General features: G+C 40.2%; 2 protein-coding genes across 5 annotated transcripts in view; both read right to left on the bottom strand.

Moving 5' to 3' along the window:
* LPIN2 (lipin 2) overlaps positions 1 to 2,809 on the bottom strand; it is a 46,640-nt gene extending 43,831 nt beyond the window's left edge. The window contains exon 1 of the mRNA XM_080580005.1: positions 2,631 to 2,809. The gene's annotated coding sequence lies outside the window, so the exon portion shown is untranslated. The remainder of the gene's footprint in view (positions 1 to 2,630) is intronic.
* Positions 2,810 to 6,068: 3,259 nt separating this feature from the next.
* Positions 6,069 to 27,951, bottom strand: part of MYOM1 (myomesin 1) — an 80,609-nt gene continuing 58,726 nt past the window's right edge. The window contains exons 27-40 of one of the 4 annotated variants that reach the window (XM_080581971.1): positions 26,844 to 26,988; positions 26,165 to 26,224; positions 25,841 to 25,908; positions 24,579 to 24,692; positions 23,813 to 23,900; positions 23,037 to 23,075; positions 22,838 to 22,943; positions 21,057 to 21,220; positions 19,828 to 19,864; positions 19,492 to 19,514; positions 17,831 to 17,886; positions 13,430 to 13,645; positions 10,502 to 10,646; positions 6,069 to 9,308 (exon numbers count right to left, since the gene is read on the bottom strand). In XM_080581971.1, coding sequence (XP_080438097.1) covers positions 9,151 to 9,308; positions 10,502 to 10,646; positions 13,430 to 13,645; positions 17,831 to 17,886; positions 19,492 to 19,514; positions 19,828 to 19,864; positions 21,057 to 21,220; positions 22,838 to 22,943; positions 23,037 to 23,075; positions 23,813 to 23,900; positions 24,579 to 24,692; positions 25,841 to 25,908; positions 26,165 to 26,224; positions 26,844 to 26,988 — 1,419 coding nt within the window. In that variant the 3' untranslated portion in view covers positions 6,069 to 9,150. Of the gene's footprint in view, positions 9,309 to 10,501; positions 10,647 to 12,656; positions 13,646 to 17,830; positions 17,887 to 19,491; positions 19,515 to 19,818; positions 19,865 to 21,056; positions 21,221 to 22,837; positions 22,944 to 23,036; positions 23,076 to 23,812; positions 23,901 to 24,578; positions 24,693 to 25,840; positions 25,909 to 26,164; positions 26,225 to 26,843; positions 26,989 to 27,951 lie in introns of those variants that run through there. The other 3 variants (XR_013947249.1, XM_080581972.1, XR_013947250.1) reach the window with 3 other exon arrangements.

The following is a 27,951-nucleotide window of genomic DNA, read 5'->3' as shown; positions in this document are numbered from 1 at the left end:
TGTTCCAGAGTCTGACCACCCCGAAGGTAACTAAATGTTTCCCGATGTCCAGTCTGAACCTCCCTGGGCACAGCTCTGTGCCGTTCCTGTGCGTCCTGACGTCAGTTACCAGGAGCAGAGACCTTCCTCTGCATGTCCCCTCCCCAGGAAGCTGCAGAGAGCAGTGAGATCAGAAGTTCATGAAAGTACTTCTGATCAGCACTGCAAGATCTAAAAGTCATTGGGATACAGCATGCTACTTTGTTCCATTCTTAGAATTTGCCCAGTATTGCAGGAACACATCTAAAGCATGTATTTTAGAGTGAAATTTGATCACAAACGTACCACTCACTGGTTTGTATAAACCTGAAAGCTTTTTCACTGTGGATATATTTAACTTGCAGCACCAGATCTCACACCAGAAGCTATCCTTTCATCTCTTTCAGACAGTTACATATCAGGTGTTTGCAATTCACGACATAAACAGTGATTAGAAGTTACTCCATGTAGAAGCCAAATCTATTTTACTAAAAGCAGAAATAGCAGTGTTATAATTCAGCTCAGATACTTGATGCTCACACACAAAGACACTGAAGAACTGACTCCCTGGTCTCCTACAGGTTGCAACCTTTCATTTAACTTCTTTTTTAAAAAAAAGAAAAAGAAGAAAATTCTGGAGTTTTAGCTACGTAAGCATCTTCGAGGAGAAAAAAAACACAATACCAAATGCAACTAATTTAATCTTTAGCTTTTATCAAAGTTCCCAGTGTGACTTGGAACAAAATCTTTTCAGCTTTATCTGAACTAGACGGCAATTTCTCAGAGACAGAGACATAAAAAAAGCATGTAGCGCAAAGAACGGCTCCTGTGTGCAGCCTCTGGGCTTCAGATACATAAGGAGGTGTCAAGTGCAAGAAGCACAGCTTACATTTCCCCATAACCGATCACGGCCTTACACAAGTGGGAAGAAATGCTGCAGGTAGGGAAAAAGGGCAAAGTTCTCTGCACTGCAATACAACAATATTTCGGATGTATGTTTGACTAGTACAGAATAACAAACAAGTAACTTAATTTTCTAACAATCCAAAGCATTAAGTTCCGAGAATAAGACGTGTTCAAACACCACTTTTTTTTTTTTTACAGGCCATTGAAATAAACAAATATTTTGATAACTGAAAAGTTAGGCTATGAGCTTAACGATTAATACTGTAATTGCTTACTACAGCCTTTCAGCACTACCTATTCTTACTGTAGTATGAATAACGCCACATAATGGAGCATTTCAAACTCCCCAACATCCTGAGTTTATTTAGAAACTTCTTAGCATCAGCTTCTCAGTTCTGTTATTCTACCATATAACAGTGATGTTTTTAAAGGACATCTCACCAAACATTCACTTACTCCAATAAAACAGGATTTCCTTGATGTTTTTTCTAAGAGACAGTAGAATTGTTTACATTCCTGTATGTTCTGGGATGCAAAAAGCCTAGAGCAGGGGCTAGGAGAGAACTGACAGCTGTGGCTGGAGCTAGCAGCCTAGTATGCATACAGACCAGTCATGTACGTACATACGTATGTGTGGGATTGCCAGGCCCACACTTTCAGTGACACAAACTGAAGTCACGCAGGGACTTAAGATTTTTTCATCTTAACTAATGAATACCTGTACATCCTTAAAACACAAACAAACCCACTCATTTTCCCTCTTAAAATCATAGAATCATTATGGTTGGAAAAGACCTCCAAGATCATCTGGTCCAACCATCCCCCTACCACCAATGTCACCCACTAAACCACGTCCCCAAGCACCAGGTCCAACCTTTCCTTGAACACCCCCAGGGACGGTGATGCCACCACCTCCCTGGGCAACCGTTCCAGTGCCTGACTGCTCTTTCTGAAGAGAAATGTCTCCTCATTTCCAAACTGAACCTCCTCTGGCACAACTTGAGGCCATTCCTTCTAGGCCTATCACTGGCTGTCTGCGAGAAGAGGCCGACCCCCAGCTCCCCACAACTCCCTTTCCAACCTATTTTTCAAACATTAAGTGCTCAGTATTCAAAATTGGCGAGAGAGAGATTGGTGGGAGGGGGATGGTTGGACCAGATACGTTGGTGATCCTTTCCAGCCTCACTGATTCTATGATCTGTAGGACTGTCTGTCATCTTCCTCCCCTCTGACATGATCCTAAACAATGCCATATACCATTATGGGCTAACAAATCCTTTCTCACGACAGCTTTGGAATACTGTTCCCAAAAGATTAGGCACCGATGCACGAGAGAATTACGTTCACCACATCGGTCTTCTGGATGACAACGCACTACGTTCAAGCAGCACACCGCCTAGCTCAGCTCCGAGCCCCCGCTGCCTCCAGCACGTACCCAGTCACCGCTGGACGAGAGGACGGAGCTCAGCCCCCACACAATAACCGCGATGGGCACCGGGCTGAAACTCCACCGCGCACACAAAGCCGGCAGCCTACTTCCAGCCGTTAAAACTTCGCCCTCCCCTCCACCAGAAGCGACGGACAGGAAAATTAAATTAAAAAAAAAATAAAAATAAAAAGGGGGGAGTAGAACACCTCCCCCCCCCCCCCCCCCCTTCCCCGCCCGCGTCCCCTCAGCGCCTCACGTTCCCCCCTTCCCCGCTTACCTCAACGGGGCCGGCGGCGGTCGGCACCGCAGGAGGAGGAGGAGGAGGAGGAGGAGGAGGAGGAGGAGGAGGAAGGACGGGGGGGGTGAAAGCGGCGCCGGGCGGCGGTTGAGGCGGTTGGCGCAGCGCGTGCACGCCCGTGCGCGTGCTCGCTCGGTCGCTGTGGCGAAGCTGGGGGGGGGGAGCGCGCGCCACCTCAGCGGCGCGGCCCCGCCTCGCCGCGGGGGTCACGTGACCGCGCGGGGGTGGGAGGGGCCGGCGGCGGTTGCGGGGCGGCCGTTGCCTCAGCGCTGGGGGGGGGGCGGGGGGGAGCGCCGCCATGTTGCGTGCCCCGACGGGCGGGCGCTGTAACGGGCAGAGTCCCTCACTCGGCGTGCCCCAGAGCCTCTCGTTCCTCCCACACGTTCCTCAGGCTCTTTTACCGCTGTGTCCCGCTGCTGGCCCCTCGTGACAGGGGGTTGTTTCACGATAAACACGGCTTTTGTGTGTGTGGGGGGGGTGTTGGTACCTTCGCGCATCTCCCGCTGCATCCCTCTGTGGAAAGGCGGCGTGGTACCCGGGGTGGGCTGCAGGTGGCTTATTTAGTTATCCACCGCAGCACAAAATTGCCAAACCCAAACGTGTCCAGCAGGACAGGTGTGTATTTCAGGTCCGCAGCTGCTTGGTCCATTTATTTTGTCATTTACGCTGCTGTTCAGTGAAGTTGCCTTGATTAGGTATGATTATGATTCCAAGTATTGCCCCGAGGCCCAGTTGGTACTGATACACATACTAAAACAGGGTAATCTCACCCAAAACTGTACTAAAACAGGATAATCTCACCCCAAACAATCTGCAGTATAAACAAGAGAAGAGAGAAGTAGCATGGTTGGAAATAAAGCTCAGGTCTTCCAAATGATTTTAGTGTTATCACTATCCATCGTTGCCTCTTTATTTTAGTGTACTTTTTATTTGTTTACCAATGGCTTTTTCATCTGTCAGTCCGTTGATTAGATTTCTGCTTTGCTCCCACCTTGGTGTTGGAGCCATTCTGGGCTCTCACATATGTTCTGTATGGCTGTCACATAAGAAATCAGGCTGATTAACAAACCATTCAGTGCAGCTGACAGAGCCTCCTCAAAAATCTTTTGTACCAGTCCTACAAACAGATAAGAAGGTCCTTTTATTCATCTGTACGTCCTGGTGCAAGCTGCATAAAAAATTATAGAGAGTTTGCTTATTTGCAAATAATATATTTAAATCCCTTCGAGCATGGAACTAAAATGTCTATCCCCGCAATACATGCGGTGTGTTTTTTCAAAGCAAACAGTCCTTGGAAGAGGACGCAAACACTGAGTTACATGGATAGAGTGACAATATATTATACATAGATAGGTAAAAAGTACGAAAGGTCAGATTTCACACCTGTCCATTTTGATTATGTTGTAAATTCAGAGAAAGCTTTGGACCACTTTGTAGGGCGCTGGGTATGAGGACGCAACACAGATTAATGGAGCAATTTTCCACCCTTCAGTGCAAGCATGTTCCAGCTGCAGCAGTTTTCTAAGGATGCCTCCCATTTTATAATAGAGTCATAATAACCTAGCCATCTTAGCATAACATCTGCCACGAACACACAGTCTGTGCTTCAGCTAAAACGGCAAAGCATTCATAATAGGGCATTTCCCTTCTTTACTGTGTTCCTTATTTGGCACGTTAGTTCCTCAGTTTCTGAGGGTAACTGCATCAGAAGTTGCTCAAACAATATTTTCGTATGTATTTCCATGATCTTATCTTTGCCAGTCATAACACCAAGTGATTTCTCAGCTGAGGGGGTTCTCCTTTCCAACACCAGCCAGGACAGTTTGCAGGGAGGTAAGAGGTAGGGGGATAAATTTATCATATGTCCACAAATATCAGATTTAAGCCAGATCCTATTATAAAATTAAGCTTAATTCAAAACCATGCCAGCTTCTTAGCTGACAGAAAAATCTTAACTTGAAAAGGGGTAGCAAATTGGTAAGTCATGCTTTCGTATTTCAGACCTGGAGAAGGAGCTTCTGATTAAAGGGGTATTCATTCAAAAACACAATGTTTTCCCCTTAGGTAATCTTTTCCATTCCAAAATTATCATCTCCAGACAACCAGAAGGTCTGAAGTAGACAGCCTTCATTATTCTCCTTTTATGTTCTCCACTCTTTTGCGCTTAAACACAGAAAATTAAAATCAAGCTGTAAAGATGGCTTTCATTTTCTGCAGCTGTATTAAGTGAGATTTGTTTCCGTTCTGGCTGCATGGGGCTACACACGTACTGGTGTAGATAGGATCTCTCTATATCTGTATCTATGTGTGATTTGCAATCCTTGTTCAACCATAACTCACCAGTGGTTAAACCAGGGCCTCCAGGCCATGACAGACACGCCACCTCATTTATGCTTATTTTGCCATTTCACCACAAACGCTGCTGTTATTTTTCCCCATCAGGGCTCCTCTACCAGCCACCTGAGCCACCAGATGTTTAATCACACCAGTAGTCCCACTGCAGTTGATGGGCTTGTTTGCTGGTTTGGGCTCTTTGGCTCAGTCAGCACAATCAGCTCAAGTCTCACGTGAGCAACATTTCTCCATTCTTTGTCAATCATTGGCAGGTGTTTCATAAACCATCTTCTGATATGGACATGGTAGATATCCTTATCTGGGCTAAAATCACAGCCTAATTAAGTAGGAGTTTGTATTCTACTGCTGTTAGCGTGAGTGATGGAATAGTAAATGGAACTGACTGTAGCAGATAGGGTGGGTGGTAGGAGATGAAAGTTGGGGAAAGAAAAGAGGAAAGATGTTGCATTTGAAAATGTGCGGAAGGAGAAAGATTACAGGAAAGACATCCCGCAAAATGAAATAGGAAGTGAGACGAGGAGAAAAGTCAGCAGAATGCAGTTGCAGCTGAATCTGGTGCTTTCCTTCCTCTCCTTGCTATCAGTCTCTTCCCCTCACTGTCCCTCTCACCTTCATCTCCAGAAGCCCTTGTGGAACAGATTTTCTGTAATGTTTTTCACTTTACAGCTTTTGTTGCCCTTTTCTCTGGCCAACATTTTGCTTCAGTTCTTAAAACTTACTGTCCTTTCAGCAACACTGGAAAACTTGCTGCATGGAAAAATTTGTTGCAGGTGTCCAGTCTGTGCAAGTGCAGTTTAAATGAAATATTGTTCATGCATTCCCTTTATATTTATTTCCAAAGATACAGAGCGGAGGTCCACCCTAGGCTAATTAGTTTAAGGATGATCTCACTTTGCAGTTAGCTGCCTCAAATATTACTGCTTTATATATTAACAAAATATGGTTTATCAGTCTCAGGCCATTGACTTCCTCAATAACTGGCAACAAATCCAGAAATAATTCTCACAAGGACTCAGGGACACACGGAATCACGATGCTTTTACTCCAGTGCTACACAAAGCCTGTTTTTCACATCTTTAAGCTTTAAAATACACACTTTATAATTTCGGAAGGCAATTAGATAATACAGCTTATGTACAACACTTTCCCACACTTAAATACAGTTGTAATAATGCAAAAATATTAATTTATAATATACTTCTCAATTGGAATATAAAGGGTATTCCGGAGTATTCCAGAGTATGTTCTAGTATTCAGTATATTCCAGAGTGCTGGAATGGAATATACAGGTGACAATACTTGATCCAGAAGTGGGACTTCAGTTAAATATTGCAGCCAGTGTCTGATTTTAAATAAAGTCAAACGGTTCTGTGTGTTTGATAGGCAATTCTGTTGCTTCAGAAATTATATGCATTCTATAGGTACGTAAGGGACAGAGATTGAAACAATTTTCATAATTATCAAGGAGAATAGAATGTAAATTGTACACTTAGGTTGCAAGAAAAATTTCATCAAGCATATATTCAACAATTCTGTTAATATTTAATATTAATATTTGATTAATACCAATGTTTTGTTTACATTTGTGAACATCTACAGCTTAAATAATAAACATGAAGATTTTAAAGTATGTTTTGTTTGTTTGTTTTAACCTTCGCAATGTTTATTTATGTGTTTCAATTACCACACATAACAACACTATATTTCTGGCTAGAAAATAGTTTCCAGTAGGACAATATTGCTGTGACTGCATTTCCAGCTTTTTGAGGAACCATCCAAATTAAAAATTAAAATTAAAAAATAAAAAAATAAAAAAATAAAAATTAAGCCATGCTCTCAGCCATTTTTATTTAGAGTAAAAAAAAAAATTAAAATATCAGAAGAATTTTGATTTTTCTTTCAAAAAAAAGCTAGGACCTTATTCTGCTAAAATAAGAGCAAAAAGCTCCACCATTGGCTTCACAGGGAGTAAAGTGGGCTTCATTATCTGAGGTTTGGGACTGTTTGAGTGTTCTTCCAAGTTCTGGCTTGTTTTCCATTAAAACACATTAAAAAAGCCCTGGCATTTTGCAGGAATTGGATCAGGCTCTGAGTGGTGGAATCTGTTCTATTTATAACTTACACGCTGCCATTGATGTCTGTGCGAGAGAGAGACAGACTTGCAACCCAAAAGGACTGTAAGAAGTGATGGATTTTTAGCGAGGTAAATCAGGTTGAAATAATAACCACGGCAAAGAGAGTTAAGAGCCGTGTGAAACAACCTGCAGCTGTGGAACATTTTGAAAGGCCAGACTGTAACTCTGTGGCAGAGTGATGTAATCATACATCTGTAGATATTTATCAATTTCTGTAACAATTGCATGAGCACCTACATGCACTAAGGTTCTCATTTAAAACAACTCCTAGCTTAGAAATGCTCCTTCTTGTACAAGACCTACACTTGGGTAGTTCCCTGCTGTGCTCCAGTTTTCTGCTCATTTAAACTATGATATACAGATAAAGAACAAGATGCAATGTAATACCGAATCAAGCTCTGTGTCAAAGAGTAGCTAAGTCTAGTAGGATGATTTTAATTGTACCGTATTTTAAGTTTCTACTACTTTTTTTTTCTTTTTTCTTTTTTTTGGGGGAGGGGGTAGCAGTCAATATTTAAGCCAATATAAGATTCTTTGTTTTTTCACACTAACAATTCTATAAAGATGGATTAGAAACTGATATTTCTCATGTTTTCAGTATATCCACTTTTGTCGTAGATCTAACGCCCTAGAAGTGTCACCAGGGTTTAGTAACCTTTCATCAGTAATACATCTGGAGAAAGCCAATATAATACGACTGAGCTTTCCAAGAATTGGAATCAATAAAAATATTTTCCTAGTAATTAAAATATTTTCATTTCTTGTACTTAATAATTTCTGGTTACTTAGAAGTTGAATTCAGCTTGCATATTAACAGAGGAAATTCTGACCTTTGCTTTATTGATCTTTCAGCTTGAACTCTTCGTCCTCCAACATATCTAAGCATCCACAAACAGGTTGTGTTTTCTTACATCCTCACTATATAAATGTGTGAATGAACACAGTAATGACTTAAAGCAGAGATTCTTGGTTTATGTGTAGCCATACACGAAGGCTGTGTGGGCTATATATATGTAGGCTTATGTGTAGCTACACTCCTGTGATTCATAGGAAGCCAGTGGGCCTGATCCCAGTGAGGGGAAGAAGAGGTATTTAACTGCTTTGGTGTTGGGCTGAGTCACTGAGGGGAAGGAGGACAGTGGGTCCGGCAGGCTTTGGAAGCAGAAATATGATTGCAGTAGCAAAAATGGTGTAGAGAAATGAGCATTCAGGGCAGCTGATGCTTTATGGGTTAGTGCTATATCCACAGTACCTCACCAAGGCAGGGAGGGAATTAAGAAAGTGGAAAGGACTGGAAAGCAGTCATGTGAGTCTCGGTGGTAAGAAATACCAAACATCATCCATCTGATGAAAGACGTGTGGATGAGAGAAACCTGCACTGAATGAAAACCTACCTGTGGCCTCCCTGTGGCTGTAGGAGATGGTTCTGCTTCTGGAGATCTTCCCCTGTGGCTTCAGCGGTCACAGTAAAAAGTGCAGCCCACGTGGCATTAAAAGAACCATACATAAGGTTTCTTTGAGAAAGTAAATGGGGCCTCCCTCAAGCTATGCTGGCCTACGAGTATTAGAGTATTAACAGATCCACAAAACTGATATCGACATTCTTTTACAGAGCAGTAAAGTCAGTTATTTACTGGACAGGATTCATTCTAACAACCTCTGTTTATCACATACATTTTCTAGTGATTAGAATCATCGTGTCAGTACATGGGTCGTTATCAAGGTACTTAGAAAGGTCTGCAAAACAAGAGCTCTGATACTGAGACCTAAGTGCACGCCTACTGTGCATTTAAAGTTATGAAGTATCACAAATCATATAAAAATAAACACACAAACTTTGGTGTTAAAGTACTATGGCTAGCCTACCACCCATGAAATCTCAGCTAAAATGTATTAATACATAGTAAGATCACAGCAAGATCATACTCTTCATTCAAGAATATTGGATTTAACTCGAGGCTTTTCTTTTTCCCAGTGGTTTCATTCCCCATTTCCAGGCTTTCTGTGGGCTAAGGAACCGTTTCTGCTGCTGCAGCCTTTTCATCAGTCTTCTTTGCTGTGTGCTGGTTGCTCTTTGTATCCTTTTTTTTTTCCACTGTGGAGATTCCTTTTGGGTCAGGTGTCTCTTCTGTGGCAATAATTTCATCTACATGTGGCTTAATAAAATCTGATTTAGGAGAAGTAATAAAATTTCCCTTGTATTGACTATAGTTGGCAACATGGAGGAATGCAGAGTTAGATTTTCGCTTAGCATTGGTTATGACCTCATTATGTTCTGTTCCTCTTCTTATACCCATTTAAAGAGATTCAGTATCACAAACGCTACTGCTTTTCACAGAGACAAAAACAAGCCCAAATATTTATGATCTCTAATTAAATAAGTTGAGGGATAGAACCTGCAAAACATTTACATGCACAAATAATTGTTTCTTACATAAGTCATCTCATTTACACAACTGCTCAGAAAAGTCCCAAGTTACCCATAGCAGCAAGGCAAGAGAGGAAAAGGAACGCAGTTAATTCCTACTTCTTGCCTTAGGAGCCAAAACAGGAGGAATAAGATTATAAAATGGTCTGTCAGCAATGATACAACATTTTTACAAACATTTTTTTGTTTTGTACACACAAATGTGTACAAACAAAAAATACTTGGGCAAAAGCATATAAAATATATATTCTGATAATGTTGGAATTTAAGCCTTATTTGGAGCTAAAATGCCCTACATGAGGGAAATGTAGTTGTGGAGAATAAATTAATGTCCAAGTAGCAATTATATAAAAAAGAGTCTAAACAAAGAGAAAAAATCTGTAACATACAAAAATGCTGAATCACCAAAGAGCTTTTCATTTTCCACTTTTTCTCTAGACTGGATGGAAATATGGTTGCTTATAATTCCAACTTCAACATTCAATATGGACATAAAACGAAGAGATAATAATTCATTGATCTCAAATAGCTATACGGTCAGGGTTTTCTAAAACACTTCGGCATTTACCTGGCTTATTTTTTTTAAAGTGTCAAATGTCTAGCTGACAAAAATAACTCAATCTGTATATGTATATATGCTTAGGAAATACTTCCTCTGCATTCAGCAATTGGGCAGTAATATTATGGCTTAAAAAACTTTTATCAGTCAGGTGAGCGAAGATGAGAAGTGGTAGCTCGGTGGGATGGGGACTTAAATCTCACTGGGGTTTAACCTGGCAATTCGTACTTTGCATTTCTTGTCAGTTGAGAGCATACATACAGTAAATTTGTTTCTTTGGGACCTGTGAGGTGATGATCTGCATTATTATCTGCATAATGTTCAACATTTTTTTCCATTGGAGCAGCTGTCATAAAGGTGAAAGCACTCTTACCTTTCCTCTCCCCTTCCTTATGTTGCTTGCTTGCTGTAGTTGCTTTTTTCTTTTTAGATAGAGTTACATTATTTTGACTTTGTCCTTGGACACTAGCAGCATGCTTAGCCATGTCAGCCTGGCCTGACACAGAAATCACAATCACCTGAAGCAAAGCAAGAACAAAAAATGCACAAGCGAGAAATGGGGACTGAGTCCCTGGAAGCGATATGTTTAGAAACAAATACTGCTTAAATTTTCAGGGCACATACATCTTCTCAACCAAAGAGAAGTCGAATCCTGATTATTATCTGGGAGATGACCCACTTCTTGTATTCCCTTGCAGTTCTGCCAAATGGATGGAGGCAGCAGGACAGATTTTTGAAGATGCGATAGTAGAAATAAGCTGCTGCCAAAATGCAATTGTTATTTAAATTATGCTAAGGCTAAGTAATAAACATCAGTTATCAGGACTTGCAAGGAGCAAGTTAGATTCTTGTTTGCACTTGGGAAGATGTACAAGAGATGTGATGTTGTTGCTTTTACATAGCGTAATGTTCTGGGACCAGGATGGAATGACCTGCTTATCACACCTGGGCTGGCTTCATATTATACTAAGAGAAATTATCAAATAATTTGACATTTCTTCTCTAAACTCAGAAAGCTTGCTGTATCTCAAATTACAGATATTCTCGTGATAACATTTTGAAATATAATAATTAAGCCATTTTACTTTGTCTGAAACACAGCTGTGTAACTAGTCTTTTTTTTTTTAACGGAGATTGTGATTCATTGCTGTCCATATTTGCACACTTAAGATTGCAATAATCCCGTTAAATATTTGAGTTTGAAATATTTTAGTAGATAAGGCTGTGTGATGACTGAACACATTTACCGTTTATGCGAGATGCTGAAAACACGGTAGCTTTATGTAATTTCATGTTAAAAATAACTCTGATGTGAAAACCATTCTGGAAGAAAAAAGATGTATACCAGATAAACCTAACATGTTCTAGTGGTACTTTTCATGCGTAAAGTTAAGCACATGCTAAAATGTTTTGATATGTTATAAATCTGAATTAAATCTGGATTATTTGTTGAATTATTAAGATTGTTCTTAGCTGCCATACTGTAAATTTTTTGAAAAAGAAAAAGACCTTTAAACACAATGCCAGCAAACCAGCACTTAATTCTCCATGTACTAGACATTAAGAATTCCCTCATGCACCCACTTGGCCTTTAACGTTAGCTGTAGCTGACAGTAAGCCTCAGATGGCAAGGATTTAAGTCAGCATTAGCTGCACAGCACTTACTAACGTATTCCTCACAGAAATACCAGTACTGCAGCAAAATGAGTGCCTGGGAAACAGCACTATTTCTGCAGCCACCATAGTTAAAAACGACGAGGAAGTATGTAAAGGATGCACACAGATCATCCTTACAAAGAACACTGAAAATATATACAGTTGTTCTTTAGATTTTGATGTGAAGAACAGTGCTGTTGTGAGATCAGTTCTGAAAAGAATTATTAATATAGCATAATATCATATCATATATGTCCAACAGGATGGAAATATATATGCATTCTGTTGCTATTCCTCAGCTAATAATCAGTGACATTGTTGTAAAATGGCTGACAAAGAGTTTTTAATCTATAGAAATGTGTTCAGGATCTGGACAAATGGTTCTGAAATATTTTTGGATCTGGATGAAAGGTTCTTAAATATTTTTTGTCTGAAAAAAAACAACTCTTTTTTTTTCTCAGTTCCAGTAAAGATTATTTTTGCACCCTCAAAGGATCTTGAAGAAATATGTTATTTCTGATCTCCAGTGTTAAATGTGGATGAAATTAACTAAGGTCTCAGTCTAACAATGCACTTACCTACCACCCTTCAATCAAAATTCATGATCAGGCCCTTTGAACTGCATGAGACTACTCCTGTGCCTGAACTGGCAAAATACCTTTGTGAGTTGAGATGTGAAGCAGTGAAGGTCTGGACAGAGAAACACGAGGTGATGCCATCGGGGATTTTGTAGTGAAAAGTAAAGTTAAGATTAACATGGATCTAAAGGAAAACTAGAGGTAAATAAAGTGGTGAAAAGGTTAAAATAATAAGATAATGTGAACAACCAGGAGAGCCGTGACCAGTAAAACATGACACAGTGAAACAAACTCGTGACAGAATGAAAGAAGTGAATCCCATTTATTTGTGAACATAGAGGAGAGTTCATTCATATTTGCAGACACATGCACACATTAGTATTTTAGCCTCCTAAGTCTTAATTTTCATTTATATTACAGTACTTTTACCCCAATTGGGCAGATTAAACAATATTTATGGATGTAAATTACACCCATATTAAGGCCTCTCTAAAGTAACACAGCAATACAAAGGGGCCTTAATGTAGACGAAAACCAGCACTAATTTCTCCAAGGTTTGAATTCTCTAACACATTCCATCTATGCTACTTTACCAAAGTTGGAACAAATCTAAACTGCAGCTGAGAAATGCCTTGATCTTTTTTTATCTTTCCATCTGCCTCATCAGTTGCCTCCACTCTACTCCTTTTTCACCCTCTTCATTTGTGTTGTGTGGTCGAGTGCCCCAGGAAGAGGGTCAAATTGCAGACCAGTGTTTACAGCCAGCATGCGTTTGGCCTGGGTGAGAGGATGGCACAACTAAGTTCTGTGAAGTTAGCAGTGAGAAAATACTTAGGAGATGTGCTATTTTCCCTGGCACAATTAAGAGCATTAGAAACACAAGTGAAGTGAATGGAAAAATTCAAGGCTACCTGCTAAAACAGAAAGCCATTTACACACACACATTATGTCAGCATTGTCATCCAAAATCTCCCCCATACTTCTGTTTCCTAGTCTTAAATTCACGCTTTCTTTTTCTTATCTTCTTTCTTATTTTCTTGCTCTTCCTCTGGTATGAACACACTTACAGTGACATCACTGGTCTCTGTGCCGTACTTGTTCTTCACCACGAGGCTGTACTTCCCAGAGTCGAGTGTGGACACAGCAGAAATGGTGAAGTTGACATTCTTTCCAGATTCAAATTTCAGGATGCAGTTAGCATCAGATACAAATGATTTTTCGTTCTTCAGCCATGACACCTCTGGGGTAGGATCTCCCCAGACAGTGCAAGACAGATTGAGTGCCTACAGAAAAAAATATGAAAGAATTATATGTAAGAGTCAATAAATACTTGCTGTGTTTTCTGATGCACAATTCTCCAAATGTTCCACCTCCTCCCATTTAGCTTCCTGCTTTTAGGAAATGGATACATATCATCATCAGTGATCAATAGTTTTTGTCACAGTCTTCTGTATCATAAAGAAAAAGTTAATTCAAAATTCAGTTAATTCAAAAACTCCATTATGACCTTTTCAATATTTTATGGACCTTCTTCTCTGCTCTGATAATGATTACTGGGATTTTCTCCATGTGTAATGTTTAATACCAAACTAGATATCACCTGCATTTTTGTGTTAGACCCGAAATAAGAATTTGAGGACCTGTCAGATGGTTTTGTTCAGTTTAAGCTCACTATGTATTTGCCACAGAAGTAAAGAAAGCCTGTGTTCCTTTTGAAAGTAATGACTAAGGGCAAAGTGTCCCTGGAATATTTTGTTTAATTTAGGATCTTTTTAAACCATGCTCTGACAGCTCTTTCAACAACCTTAATTTGTTTTATGCACTCCTATAAAACTATTTTTAACTGAAATCAAAACAGACTTTACTGTTTCTTTGGTGCTCATGTAAGTATTTCCCTTTGATGTTAGTAAGCTTCGTAAGTCCCAACAGATTGAAGGAAGAATCTTCATTATCAGAGTCAGTTGTTGGAGAGGTCACTAGCCATTGAATAGGTCCTGCAGGCTGGCAAGTCTAAGGTGCATACAATGTTCAGATCTCTTTTTGTTGTTGTCAACTGAGACACACGTGTTACATATGGACTCAGGGGATGCTGTTTTCCCTTCCTCTAGTCACAAGGCTGTGGGAATCTTCTCAAAGAGTTTGCAAAAGTGAACATCACATAGAAAATCAAATGTGAAAAATATTCACGTGAAACTTCAGTGCACATACACCTTTCTCTGGACCTTTATTTAGTAAGGAATTGATTTATCTCTAAGTACTAAATAGTACATTGGTCCGAACTGAAAATGTTACTCAGAGAGGAATCTAACTTTTTCTCTAGCAAAATTTGAAGAATTTATACTACAGAGAAAATGGTCTTCAGTGGTGCATAAGGAATGGACAAGGTTCTACTTGACTGAAATCCAGTTTTCTCTTCCATTTTTTAAAGGCTCATGATAAAAATACATTAGAAATAGAGACAACTGAGGAGGATCACATTTTGACCCTATATGTTGTTATGTCAGAAAGGCACTGTGAGAAATCAGTTTAACAAGCTACCTTCCTTTCACTGCTCTGCTTTTTATATGGTAGTGTGATGGTGGAAGATGGGACAGAATAGACACCCAGACAGCTATTGAAATGAACAGCCAGAAAAGGAAAAAAAATACGTCTATAAAAACAATATTTTTGTACCTCTGAGAACAAAGAACAAAATCACATAAATCCCAAATCCTAAAGAACAAAATGAAAACAAAAGGGAGGGTGAAGTTTCTCCCCACCACCACCAACACATATATCTTGGTACTGAAGGAAAGACACATGCTGGGTTTGGGGTGGTGAAAGCCTGATGGAAATGGCCCCTATCTGATTTCCTGCAGCACCTACTGTTGATGACAACTGGGGATTATGGGACAACTGGGGATTATGAATGCCTTCTCCTGTAGCCCACTGGTAAGAATGTGGTTTTGACCATATCAGTTCATCTTTTCGAAAAGATGGGGAAAACAAGTGGTTTTACGTTTCACCCTTTTCCTTAACACTCTCAGTGCAAACGTCCTCATCCTCAGCTTGATTTTTATGCCTTTCACTGCAGATTTTCACGAGTTTTTAGTATTATAAGTGGGAGAGAAAAATGTGTCATTGTATTTCAAGTATTGCCATTCTGCCTGCATATTAGCATATACTCACATTGATGAGTAGTTTGGACTAAGATGCCAGAGTGTGAATTAAAGCAGCTAAGTTATGGGAACATGTTCCCTTCTTCCAGCATGCCTATGAGGGCACCAACCCCTGGCAGAAGGGGAGAACAGGGAGCTGGTGGGCAGGAGGATGTAACATGTTGCTTCTAGGTCTGAAAGTACCTGTCAGGATCCAAAGTCTCCTTTTAAAAATAAACCCACTTACTTTTGTTAAAACATCTACTTAGGTTAAATTGGCCACCTGTACACAAAACCTATGCTAGTTTTGTCTGATAATTCCTCGCTAATATGAACTGACACTTAGCCTTTTCCAATTATAACCCAACGCTGAAGAGCTTTTATGTCTATCAGTGGAAGCCTCTTAGGCCATCTGTAGCACTCTTTGATTAACACTGGGTAAGCGCTGGCTCATGTATTCCCACACATATCCCTCAGCTCATGTAAAAAGCCAGTAAATAGCATCGCAATCGCAGTGTTAAGTTTAAGTTTGAGATAGGCATATGCTTGCAAGTTCAATCTCAAGATACCAATCTGATCATATAACTCTCCATTTATGGCTGCACTTGTATTCAGTATCCAAACTTGCAATTGCCAATCCTCTACTACCTCATTTACTCTTTCTCGAAACCCTTGCTGATTGTGCAATTTGCATGGATTACACACCAGGTACAGAAAAACGCCTTCCCCCTCTCTCCAGCATATATGCAAGCAGTAGGCAGACGAGCCAACAACACCCAAACATGCAGTGCTTTCTCTGAACGCTCTCTGCCCTACTCTGTTTCTCAAAAAGATCATCTACAGAGTCCAGAAACATAAGGTCAACGATATTTGTCTCGAGTTCTGGGAGTTTTCCAGTCGCTTGTTCAAACATCACAAATGTCCTTGCTGTCAAGGACAATGTGTGTCTGGGTGAGATTTTGCAACTCATTTTTTTACAAACTGCTCTTTTTATAAGCTACACATTTTGCTTTAATGAGCTTATACTCAACTTCAACTCTCTTTTGTCAGAAAGTTTAAAACTGATAAAAATCACCCAAATTTATCCCCTGCCAAAGCCATATGAGAATCTCATCTTCAAGCAGAAACAATATTCTCTGAAATTCTGCAAATTCATTCTATTTCTTTCTGTCCTCTGCCTACAGTTACAATACTTTTCTGAATGCTGCTTATTTTTAGATCATTCCATGAGCCGCTAAATCCTTTAAGGAAAAGTTTAATCAAATGTTATTCCATTTTATAATGTCAAGATGCTTAATTTTACATGAAATGCTGCAGCCCACTATCTGGTGGCTATGCTATGTCTTGCATTGTTAAGCAATTCAAGCTTTTAGATTTTTAATGCTTCTGCTGAGCTAATAATCAAGTACCTTTAACCCAGCTGACCCACTACAAGAAAAAAGTGGAAATATCGGGAAGCTGTCTTACTGTAGTTATCGTGTTACAGGTTTTCAACTACATTCAAATGTCTCATTTCAATGTTCACCCACACTTTGAAAAGGAGGTGGCTTATGGCCGACCAGAGGGAGGTGAAGAGCAGATGCTTTTGGTCTCAGTGCTACTTTGCTGCGACTTGTAGACGCAGAGCACTGGGAAAAGGTTACAAGATTATGAACTGACTTCCTGGGATGTCTGTCCTGTGCTTGAGCAGTGACGTAGCTGTGTTCCCCTCTGACTGCCTTACAATAATCTTTTAGCCAAACTCTGCTAATATAATCCAATATAATACCAGTGACTTCCTCTGACTTCCTTCCCGCTTACCCCAATGAAATACAGAAAATGTTCTCCTTTGGTCTGAAAGAGAATTGAGTTAGAAAGGTTTACTACTTTTACCCTGTTTAGAAGGCAGCTTTGACAGATCTGACTATCAGTTAACTCCAAAAGATACAGAATGGGTAGCTATCCTATAAAAAAAAAAATGGTAATCAAAACCTTCCCTGGTACCGTGTTACAATAAATAGAGTTAGATAGATTGATAGATTGATAGATAGATAAACGTAACAGTGAAACCTGTGCATGAATTTTTAAAGAGCTGGTTACATAAAGAATTTTAGTCTCAGCTCACATTGTCATCTCACTTTTATCTAATGCTTACGAAAAGACACTGCCCTAAATAAATAAACCCATCTGTGCAAGACCACTGCATTATGTACAGAAGACAGGGAATGAATAAATAATGTGGCAGATTTTAAAGATAGAATCTTTTTAAAAAAAAAGGTGAATATTTTGCTGTCATTGAAAGGCATTCAAGCTGTTCAGCTGTTGTGTAAAGCTTCGGTGAATTCACTGTACCTTGCCTTCCTGGATGGTGACAACATCGGGCAAACCTCCAAGCACCCGTGCACGGTCTGAAAAGAAATGAACATAATATTCTTTAGTATCTCAAAATCAACTGTGTCCCAGATTCTGTTTCCCCTCTAGTTCTTTCCTCTTATCTTATTTATGTACAACTTGTCTCTGATATCTGCGCTAGGACAGAATTACTCAGCATTCTTAGCACACCATTTGGACTTTAGAAACGTTTGATTCACAGCAGAAGAAGTGTTAACAGCTGGCATCAGTCACTTACTGGAGGGAATTAAAGTCCATGTGCTGTGTCCTGCAGATTTACCCACTGATTCGGTGTTGCTTGTGGTTGCACACACAAAATATTTGAATTTTTGAGATATGGTGCTCAAAATTTTTAGTGTCATAAACTAGAAACGTGTTTCTGATAAGAAATGAATGGCAGCTAAGAAAGTGCTGGAGATTTGGTTTCGGTCTAAAAACAATGATGGGCTTCGGCCTTGGTGACAGCAGTGAAATGCCATCCCTTTGTGTGTATCTGGACGTAAACAAGGTTGGTATCTGCTCTACAGGTTAGGTTCAAAGTCCCATAGGAATCTTACGTAAAAACAAATAAGCTGATCACATGCGGGCTTTGAGGCATTTATTCTGGAACATGGATTTTGTTAGTTGCAAGTCTTGGAGGAGCCTGGCAGAGGAAGGAAGTGACTATAGAGCATGTTCTCCTCTAATATACTCTGTAAAATATATACTCTGGAGTAAATGGCAACTTGATGAGGTCAGGAGCATGACTACGTTTTCTGTGCCAGCCCTCTGTGACTCATGCAGAGTTAGAAATGAATTGCCCAGGGCAGGGCTGTTCCTGGTCCTTTCCTGCCATCCCAGCTGGAACTAGCAGGGATTGCTGTACATAGCCCAAACCCTTTCCATTTGGAGTCTGTGTCCAGTGAGGAGTTAGCTCAGATCCCTCTACACATTTTTCTCCAGCAACTTTTCACACTCCGGTTATGCCCTAGTTTCTGTAGAGGTATGAAAGTCATCTGCACTGGGAGAATTTTTTGTTGTGCTACATTTCACCATGGATTTTTCTGTAAATAGGACAAATATTGAGCCGAATAATCCAAGCTGATGATTCCTTATGATGATTTATTCCTTAAGTAATTGTTACCTACTTGTGTTTTAATTGTTCTTTTGAAATTGATACAAATGCAAAAGTACCAGGAGATTCAGGGATCTGTCATTAAGTTATGCAAAATCTTACCCACCTCTGTTTATAATGCAGAGCCATTTAACATTTTAGATAGTTCAAAACTAGCCGAGTGATTTCCTCCATCTTAGAAAACAGAGTGACTTTTGGGCAGAAAAACATGCATGGGAGATCTCAACAATAAATGTGAATTTCAGAGAAAGATAACCAGTGATGGGAACAGGAGCTTATTCTGGAAAAGTCCACATAACCCCTTCTTAAAGTGTCAGTAGCAGCAATGTGCAAAATGTTAAATCATGCTCCTTGCTTCCCCTTGGTGTAAGGTCAACTAGTTTTAGGATGCGCACAGGTATGTACATGTGCATACATGCCCTCTCTCTCCCAACACACAATTTCCTGTATAGGAAGAAAACCTTCATAAACAACTTATTACAATTATTGTCAAAGAAGGCCCACTTACTTTTCTCTGCAATCGCAGCTTGCCTGGAGTTGAAAGAAACAAAAAGAAAGTCCAATTTTATTTAAGATTTACTTAGAGTAATGGAAAAATAGCTTGTCTTTTAAATTGCCTTAATCAGTTAAAGAAAATGCCTCTTGTCATTTGGCAATACTGCTTTTTCTTCATTACCTAACTGTTACATAAGCGTTATACCAAAGCAGTCACATGCAAAACTCCTACAGGCTTCTGTAGGACTAGGATTTGTTTCATAGGATATTTTTAGCTCCAGCAAAAACAAACAAATACCATTATTATTTTATGGATGCCATTGGTGTATTTGGATTGCACAATACTTACTTTAGTCTCTGGAACTCAGCAAAGGCTTCATCAAATGCTTTGTAAAGAGAAAAGTTGATTTTAAAGGTAGGTTCAAAGATAGGCCACCCCAAGTGTTCATTTAAAATGCAGAAATTAATTTAAAATGTAGACGTCATTAAAGAAATACTCATGTATGGATACATGCTGTGATACTGTATAAGCCCTAAAATGCTGAATGGTTCAACTAATAAAGGCAGTCTCGTATATGGTAACTATTATATGTACATATGCATGCATAAACACAATTCTTTTTTATAGTAAAGGTCAAAAATTCACACAGAGTGATAGGAGAATGATAGGCTGAAATTACCTCACAAAACAGAGGAGGAAACCCAAAATATGACATTAAAGTCATCCAAACTTTTTTTGATCACAACCCCTTATTAGTAATACAATTTTGAGTACCCTCCATATGTGTATATGCATTTCTTTATAAATTATATACACATGCTACTGAAGTTCTTGTGTTTTTTTTCCTGCACCCCAGCAGATTGTCCTGTGTACCCCAATTTGCAGACCACTTGCTTATGATACAAGAGATTTATTTTTCCTAAGTGCTTTTCACACTTTTTCTCAAAAAATGAGGATAGAGTAAAGAAGGAGCAACCCAGAGATGACTGTAAGGTTATCATCCTTACACAGGTCTTACAGGCCCAAAGCAAAGCTTAGGGATGGGAAATGCTGGGGATGGAAAGCAGAAACTCAGAAGTAGTTAATCTGCTCCCTAGGTTCTGAGAGCTCTCTCAGAGTAAGAGCTTCCATCAGGCAATCGAGTTAATTTTAGCTGTTCCTGTAACATTCCTTCATTGTGCTGATGAAAGGGACCAGTCTTGACATCTCTGAAGAATAAGGAGCCCTTTTATATCCATCAAAGAAATACAGTAGGAAAGTAACAGAACAAACTTGTCTCTCACTTCCTCCTCTGAATATTATTACTTGGAAGGGAGAGATACAGAAGGCATTCAGTGCTACAACTTGTGTCTAAAATTGCCAATCAATGCCAGCAGACCAAGGGTTTTGTAAGATAACTCAGAAACTGGGCTGACATCTCCCTAGGCAACTCCAAGGCAAACTGCAAGTTGATATTTGGATTGGGAAAAATTAACCTGATGCCCAAACGGTATCAGATTGATCCTGCTAGAGATGCTCCTTCCCTACCACAGTGTCATACCCACATGCAGGTGATATTAACAGTATGAATGGCCTACCTTGTCCAGAAAGATCCACCATCTTTTTGTGTGCAGTTTTACCATCAAAGAGTTCCATGGTGTATTTGCCTTTGTCTTGAGGAGTTGGCTCATTGATCTGCAGCCAGATCTGCTCCCCCGTGACACCAGTCTTCACTCTGTCTGTAAACCTAATCTGGGTGTCACTGAAAAATACAAAACAATGTCACCCCTTCGTTTTTACTGGAATATAAACAGGATTTGTTCCTGTTGAGTCACTCAGAACATCGCAGTTACTAAATGATTTCCAAGGTGCAATGGTATGCCATCATATTTTGAAGCTTTTGAAGCCAAATCATTGCTAAACTGTAGACCAAAGGGACAGCCTTGTTATGACAGTCTTCTTCTGTTCAATTTCCAGCTCTCCTCAAAGTTTGCAGAAAGGTTATGAACCTGAGTCATAGAAATATTATACAGATTTAAGACTCAGATGTCTGATGGGTAATACCTCAAATGTTCCTGTTCTCTCCTTAGCACAAGTTTTTTCTGCTTGAGCAAAGCAAAACTATATAGGGATGTACCTGCAAAAAAACACTTTTGTTACAAATGGTTTTTGCCTAGTTTGAAAGTTTTCTCATGTTCTGCTATGCTTTGGCTTTTACAGTTAAATGTATTTTGACACAAATAAAATTCCCACGAAAAATATCAATTTTCAGCTTCTTGGCTAAGCAGTTAATTGCTCTGGAAGAGGCAGAAGATATTTGTCAAATAAGCTGCTCATTTTCTTTTTATCTTTCAGCTGATAGCTTTGAATATGCTAGAGGGTCAAAGAGCAATTTGATGTGCTTCAAGATGAAATTAGCTTCTAAAAATTACATGGAGAAAAGAGAGAGACAAGAAGGAAGGGTAGAAAAAGAGAGAAAATGAAGGGAGAGAGAAAAAATCCAGGACAATTCATATTTACTTCTAGTTTTGTAATGCTTGGGACTCCTGGTTTTACCAGATCAAAGTGTATGCCAGGAAAGAGGAAGACCTCAAACTGCTACCATATACACAGGAAGTGAAACAGCAAGAACATTAATAACAGATTTAAAATAAACTAAGTTATTTACTTTTCTGAGTTTTACAGTACAAGCTGTTTATGCTGACTGAAAATTCAAAGCTGTCTCATGGATTTGGATACACACAACTCCCATTAATTTTATGGGGAGCTGGGTATTCAAGTTCTTTGTAAGAGTCTCAGTTCTCCTGTCTGTCCTTGTTAGGCTCTTAGTGCTCACAGGAGGGCCTGTCTGGATTTTACTGCCTCAGGCACATGTGGAATCAATCTTGCTTTGCCTCCAAAACATGAACCCATGCATGAAGAGGATGTGCCCGTTTGCCCCCGTTCCTGTGAATTATGGCTCCTAGACCAGCAGGCCTCCAGGCTAGGTATCTCCGAACCAGATGTGCTGGCCTCTAACAGAGCTTGTCAGTGCCATAGATCATACTCATGTTGCCCCTCAAAACTGGTTCAGAGGAAAATGCAGATCCCATTCGGAAGGTGGGAAGCCCTCTGAAGCAACACAGCCCTGACAACAGCACGTGGCATGGGACTATCGGTCTCACAGGAAAACAGCAGGAAGGCCCCATGCCACCAAGACCTAACTCTCCTGCTGGTTCCTTGTGGGTGCAGTTCTCTGAAACTAACTCTCACGTGAGAGAAGGACTCATGAGAGATGATGAAAAGACAGCTGGGCCCAGCCTGTCTCATACATCCACGTTCTTTCTGAGTCTACAAAAACCAAGCCGCACTGATATTTGCAAAGCTTTTGCATACTTACTTGTGCACCCAGCCTACCCTCAGATCCTCCACATAATAGGTGACGAAGGAGTACAGTCTGATACCCTCAGCTGTGCTCTGGATTTTCAGGTCTGTTGCAGATAAAGCTGCAAGAAGACCACATGTTTTTATGCAGCCATGCAGGCATTCATTGAGTGTCACAATGAGTCATTCATCTCAGAAGAGAATTAAAAGCTTACCAATCCTTCTGCATACTTCATTCATCAGATCCGCAAAAGCTGTGGAAACAAAATCCATAGACTAAACTCAGTGTCTGCATCTCAAGCACAGTCAATCATAGGCCAAGCACTGATTCTGAAATATTCTCCCCAGTAGGGTCCAAAAAGAAATCAGACCTACGTTAAAAAGTGTATTAGAAAGCTAAGTAACGCCAAAACGCAGCCTGTTATTCCACAGCTTCCAGACTTTAACCTGGATGAATACTGCTGCAGCTGAATTGAACTGTATTCTCTTTTTTACCCTGTAAATGACCATATTCAGTTGGAATGCTAACCCATCTGTGTACATTGCAATGGATATGATTTTTTTCCCACTTGCTTGGAAACTTAACTATAACTGAAATTTTAAAAACACAGTGGTCACAAGGAATGGAAAAGCCTCTAAATATAGTAATGACAAAACATTTTAAAAAGTGAGATCTTTTAAAATTATCTAGCTCTGTAATTTCTTTCTATAATTACAAACTTAAACTACTGCTGAGCCCCTGAGGAAACGTGTTATCATTTTGCTCAGCACCAGTCATCACATTCTCGCAAAATTATACAAGATCCCCATGCAATGAGGCGTATTCAAATACTACTTGTGCTAAACAATCTCTGCTTTTCTAATCAGATAATCTTATATACAGAAGGAACAAAACCACAGGAAGGAGACATATGCAGCTGTCTTTATTGCCTCGATCTTGCTTGCAGGATGTAGGCTGCATGGCTTACAGCATGCAGAAAGGGGCTCTGACCTGTGTCCGTAAGCTTTAGCTCACTGGTGTCCTTTCCTCTGTCGTCCTTCAGTATGACTTCGTAAGTGCCAGTGTCTTTCTTAGAAAACTGTAAAAACAGTATTCAGTACAGTTACTGTAGAAAAATCCAGATTTGTGTCCAGGCAAGCCTCATCCCATCCCCATCCCTGTCTCCCAGAAGGTGCCCGATGCCCAGGGCTGGGGCTCTCCTGGTGCCCCCCATGCCCAGCTCCTGGCTGGGGTGGTGGGTCAGGGCCTGGCTGCGAGGTCCTGCTCTGATGGCCTCATCGTGGTCCCCAGCCCCCACAGGGCCTGGCACTTCTGCCCTTTCTCAGCCAGAGGAACGGAAGGCAAAGAGATTTAGTGGTTAATGCAGGTCACACCCTGTGTCTGCAGCAGAGCTGGGTAGGGACCGCAAGTCTCAAGTGCGTCTCTTGGGTGACTTTGAGAGGGCGGTCCTCTGGAAGCCCAAGTGACAAGCACTTCCCAAGTGCAAGTCACAACAGAGATGTGGTCTCATTCGGTTGTTAACTGACATGCAAAGGAAGTGACATGCTTATTATCTCTACTGTCATCATTTCCTGAAAATTTGAGTGAGCAGTTATAGATAGAAATTTATTTTAGCTAAAATATAGACGCCTCATGAGTTTTTCCGTTTTTAAAACCCACTTCCTATTTTGATTGTTCTGTTGAATATTAGATCATATCTTTCACCTGAATTCATAACACCGACTTCAGATTAGGGCTAGCAAAGACAGTCACTCACCTCCGATATCAGCAGAGTGCACACACCATCTTTAAAGTCGTGTTCTTCATCTACCATTATCTCCCTGTCATCTTTGTACCATACAATGTGTGTTTCCTTCTTAATATTAGCCACCTAAAATGGATGAAAACCACATTGCAATTATGCTCTACATTTGGTCAGATGAACCCAGCATTGCATGGGTTAGCCTGCTTGAATCCTGGGCCAGCATACAAGAACAGCAAGCTTCACAACGTGTTTACAGTGAATTACAAGGATGCTCTTGGAGGCCTCTTTGTTAAAATAAAGGATGCAAGAGAGAAAATGGAAGGGATGAAGAGAGAGAGAAAAGTACTGTCAGCAGCTTTGGGAAAACCAGGGATCTAGTGAATTCTGCTCAAGGAATTTCTACACACATAAGCAGCTCCCAAATCAGACAGTCCCTGAGCTCACAAGAATCCATCATTCCTATTGAGGTCCATTTTCCTGACTGGATGGAAGGAGGGATGAATGGATGGATGGGTGGATGGCAGACCTGAAGAAAAAATGTTTAAGCTATTTTCCAAGGTGTTTTGTCTGAAAAAAAAAAGAAAGAGCACAGGATGATTTGTTTTACCTCTGTTTGTGGTAATGGGGACACACAGAGGACTGAACGATAGCCCCAGCTCATTGCGGAGAGGTGACCAGAGAGCTGTCAGGGGATAACAACCTTATGGCCCAGAGGCAGGTGCTCTTTATCCCTTCAGAATAAATGTTACCTTCCTCCTACCCTGCTCCTGTGCCAGTCTCTATCTTAAATGCCTGAATTAGGAAGCTGTACAGGCACATCTAACAGGTCCCTGAATACCAGTGGCGAAACACAAGGAGTGTGTAACAAAGAGTCCCCTTCTTGATGGATTTTTTGCAGAAGGCCTCTCTTTCTATTTCCAGCACAGTAACCAACACATTGCTCTTTGTTCAGATACTGTATTTCTGTAAAGAAAGCAGAGCTTATTAATCATACTGCAGGAGGGCAATCCATTTGTTTTTCACAACCATCTTCTCCTTTATCAATTTTTGAGCTGCTTTTTGCTGGACAGAAAGGAGTTTTGCCTAAGTCTCCGACTATCTACAGTCACCCCAGCATGATTAGCCTGTGTGCTTTCAGTCTCTTCCACTAAATATGCAGTTGGGAATACAAAACCAAAGACTGTCTTTAGTTCTTTTCTTCCCTCAGCATCTAAGCAGCAGTAGGACAAAGTGCTTCTTTGAACATTATACTTATTCTTTTCCTTCCCCCTTACCTTGCATTTCAACATCACGTTACAGTCATCGGTAACTTCCCATCCCAGCTTATCCACAAAATGAGGACCTGTTTGAAATTACAGATATTTTTCTTTAAAAAAAGGCATCAGTGGTATTCATGATACAAAAACAAAGGCAAATGTGTTTTTCTTGACAATAATACTGTTGTTTTAAAGTGTTTATTTTTCCCATTTTTCCTTCAAAAGGCAAGCAACTACACAATAGAATAAAAACATCTATTTTAATTTAGCACATATTAATATAAACAAATTCTCATACTTAACAAACTAACACGTGATTCTTATGAATATTCTTATTATCACCTTGTTTTCTGTGCCACTCTTTTCTCTGGAATTCTGCTTCATCCTTCAGCTTCTTGAATACTAGAAATTAAAACCAGCAACATATATGAGGTTAAACAACATGTGTTATTTGTGCAGTACTGTAACAGGCACAGCTCTGTCCCTTGGAGGCCAATAAGAACCCTATGATGTGGTCAAATTTTCTCTCAGCAACTTAATACTGAACATTTCCAAGGGTCAGAAGCTGATTACAGCTAACCCAACTTCCCAAGCTGCTTGCAGCCATCAGGGATTTAACACATCACTCTGAAGAAGTGTAATCCCCCATCATGCAATCGCTTTCCACTCCCAGGAGGAAGGCAAACAGGAGCGGCAGCAGAACTGGCAAGCAGTGGCAATGCAAAGAGGTGTAGATGTGTGTTCCTGGCTGAACAGGCATTTTACAAGGGGAATTTTCATTGCATCCATAGAAAAGCAAACCTTGATAGCCTCCAATATTTTACATTTCTATAACACTTCGCTTTCCTCTTGGCACTTAAAAATTATCAGTTCACACACATGGTCTGTTTTATCTGAGGCAGGCAAATGCTGTGACATGAACATTTATTAGAACTAAAATGGGAAAACAGTAGAAAGTTAAGATGACAACCAACCCCGATGTAATTTTTTCCAGCCTTCTGCACAGTATAGATTAGCTTACCATCACCAATGAGCACCAGACTGGACTGATTGGTTGCTTTTCCATCCTGCAGCTGGAAAGTGTAAGTCCCTTCATCCTTGTCCTCAAGTTTATCCATAATCATTTCAACAAGGCCAGTCTTCTGGTCCACCTTCATTTTATATTTCTTCAGGAATGGAAAGTAAAGCAACAGTTAACAGATATCAGAATCAGAGAATATTTGGCAAACATTGCTTCATATCTTTAGGTGAAATTCTGTTTTCTTTAGTCAGATTCCCACTATTTCTAGCTCCAGCTCTATACATGTAAACTAATAAGAAATCTGACAAGGATGGAAGCATGTGAAAATCCTGTTCTGTGGTGAGCGTTGTGTTCTTTTTCATTATTAAGGTTTAGATTTGCACCTCTTCAGAACATTGTCATCTATGAGACAATATTTATATAAATTTTTGTGTAGAGTGAATCATCATAGAATTTCCTGAGTTGGAAGGGACCAACAAGGATCATCGAGTCCAACTCCTGGGTCCCCAAAGGACCACCCAAAAATCAGACCACGTGTCTGAGAGCATTGTCCAAACCCTCTTGAACTCCAGCGGGCTCAGTGCCATGACCACTTCCCTAGGGAGTCTAGAGAAGCTCTGTCCTTGCCTTCTAACTGCTATCAGTATTGCAACAAAAGCATGACACATCCTGTCTTCATAAGTAACAAGCTCTGCTACTGCAAACAACCACTTGGGAATTTTCCCTTGGTGTAATAAATTCCTCCAAACAGCAAAGTGATGTGTGAAGTGACCACAAGGGCCGTAGATAAGCCATAGATAAAAGACATGGGATGAATCTGGGCAACTGCAGTGACTCCTTGAAGACCACAGGAGTTACTTACCTGTGACTACCTCACTGCAGGAACTCTTATGGTATCCATTAGTTAACAGACCATCTGGTACTCACAAAGGTGGCAGGAAGTCATTTAATTCCACATTATAAACTGCATCCACTAAAATTCAGCTGGAGCTGAAAACTATGGACAAAGTCTTCCTAGTGATGTTTTTGATGAAATATGCCATTTATGACAAAAATGCACTAGCATGGAACACTAGTTGGAAGCGTATTGGAGACATTAACACTCATT

Source organism: Anser brachyrhynchus (genome assembly GCF_964034855.1).
Source record: "Anser brachyrhynchus genome assembly, chromosome: 2".
In the NCBI taxonomy this organism is placed as follows: domain Eukaryota; kingdom Metazoa; phylum Chordata; class Aves; order Anseriformes; family Anatidae; genus Anser; species Anser brachyrhynchus.
Note: the sequence above shows the minus strand (reverse complement) of the source record. Positions and strands in the feature narration are given on the sequence as shown.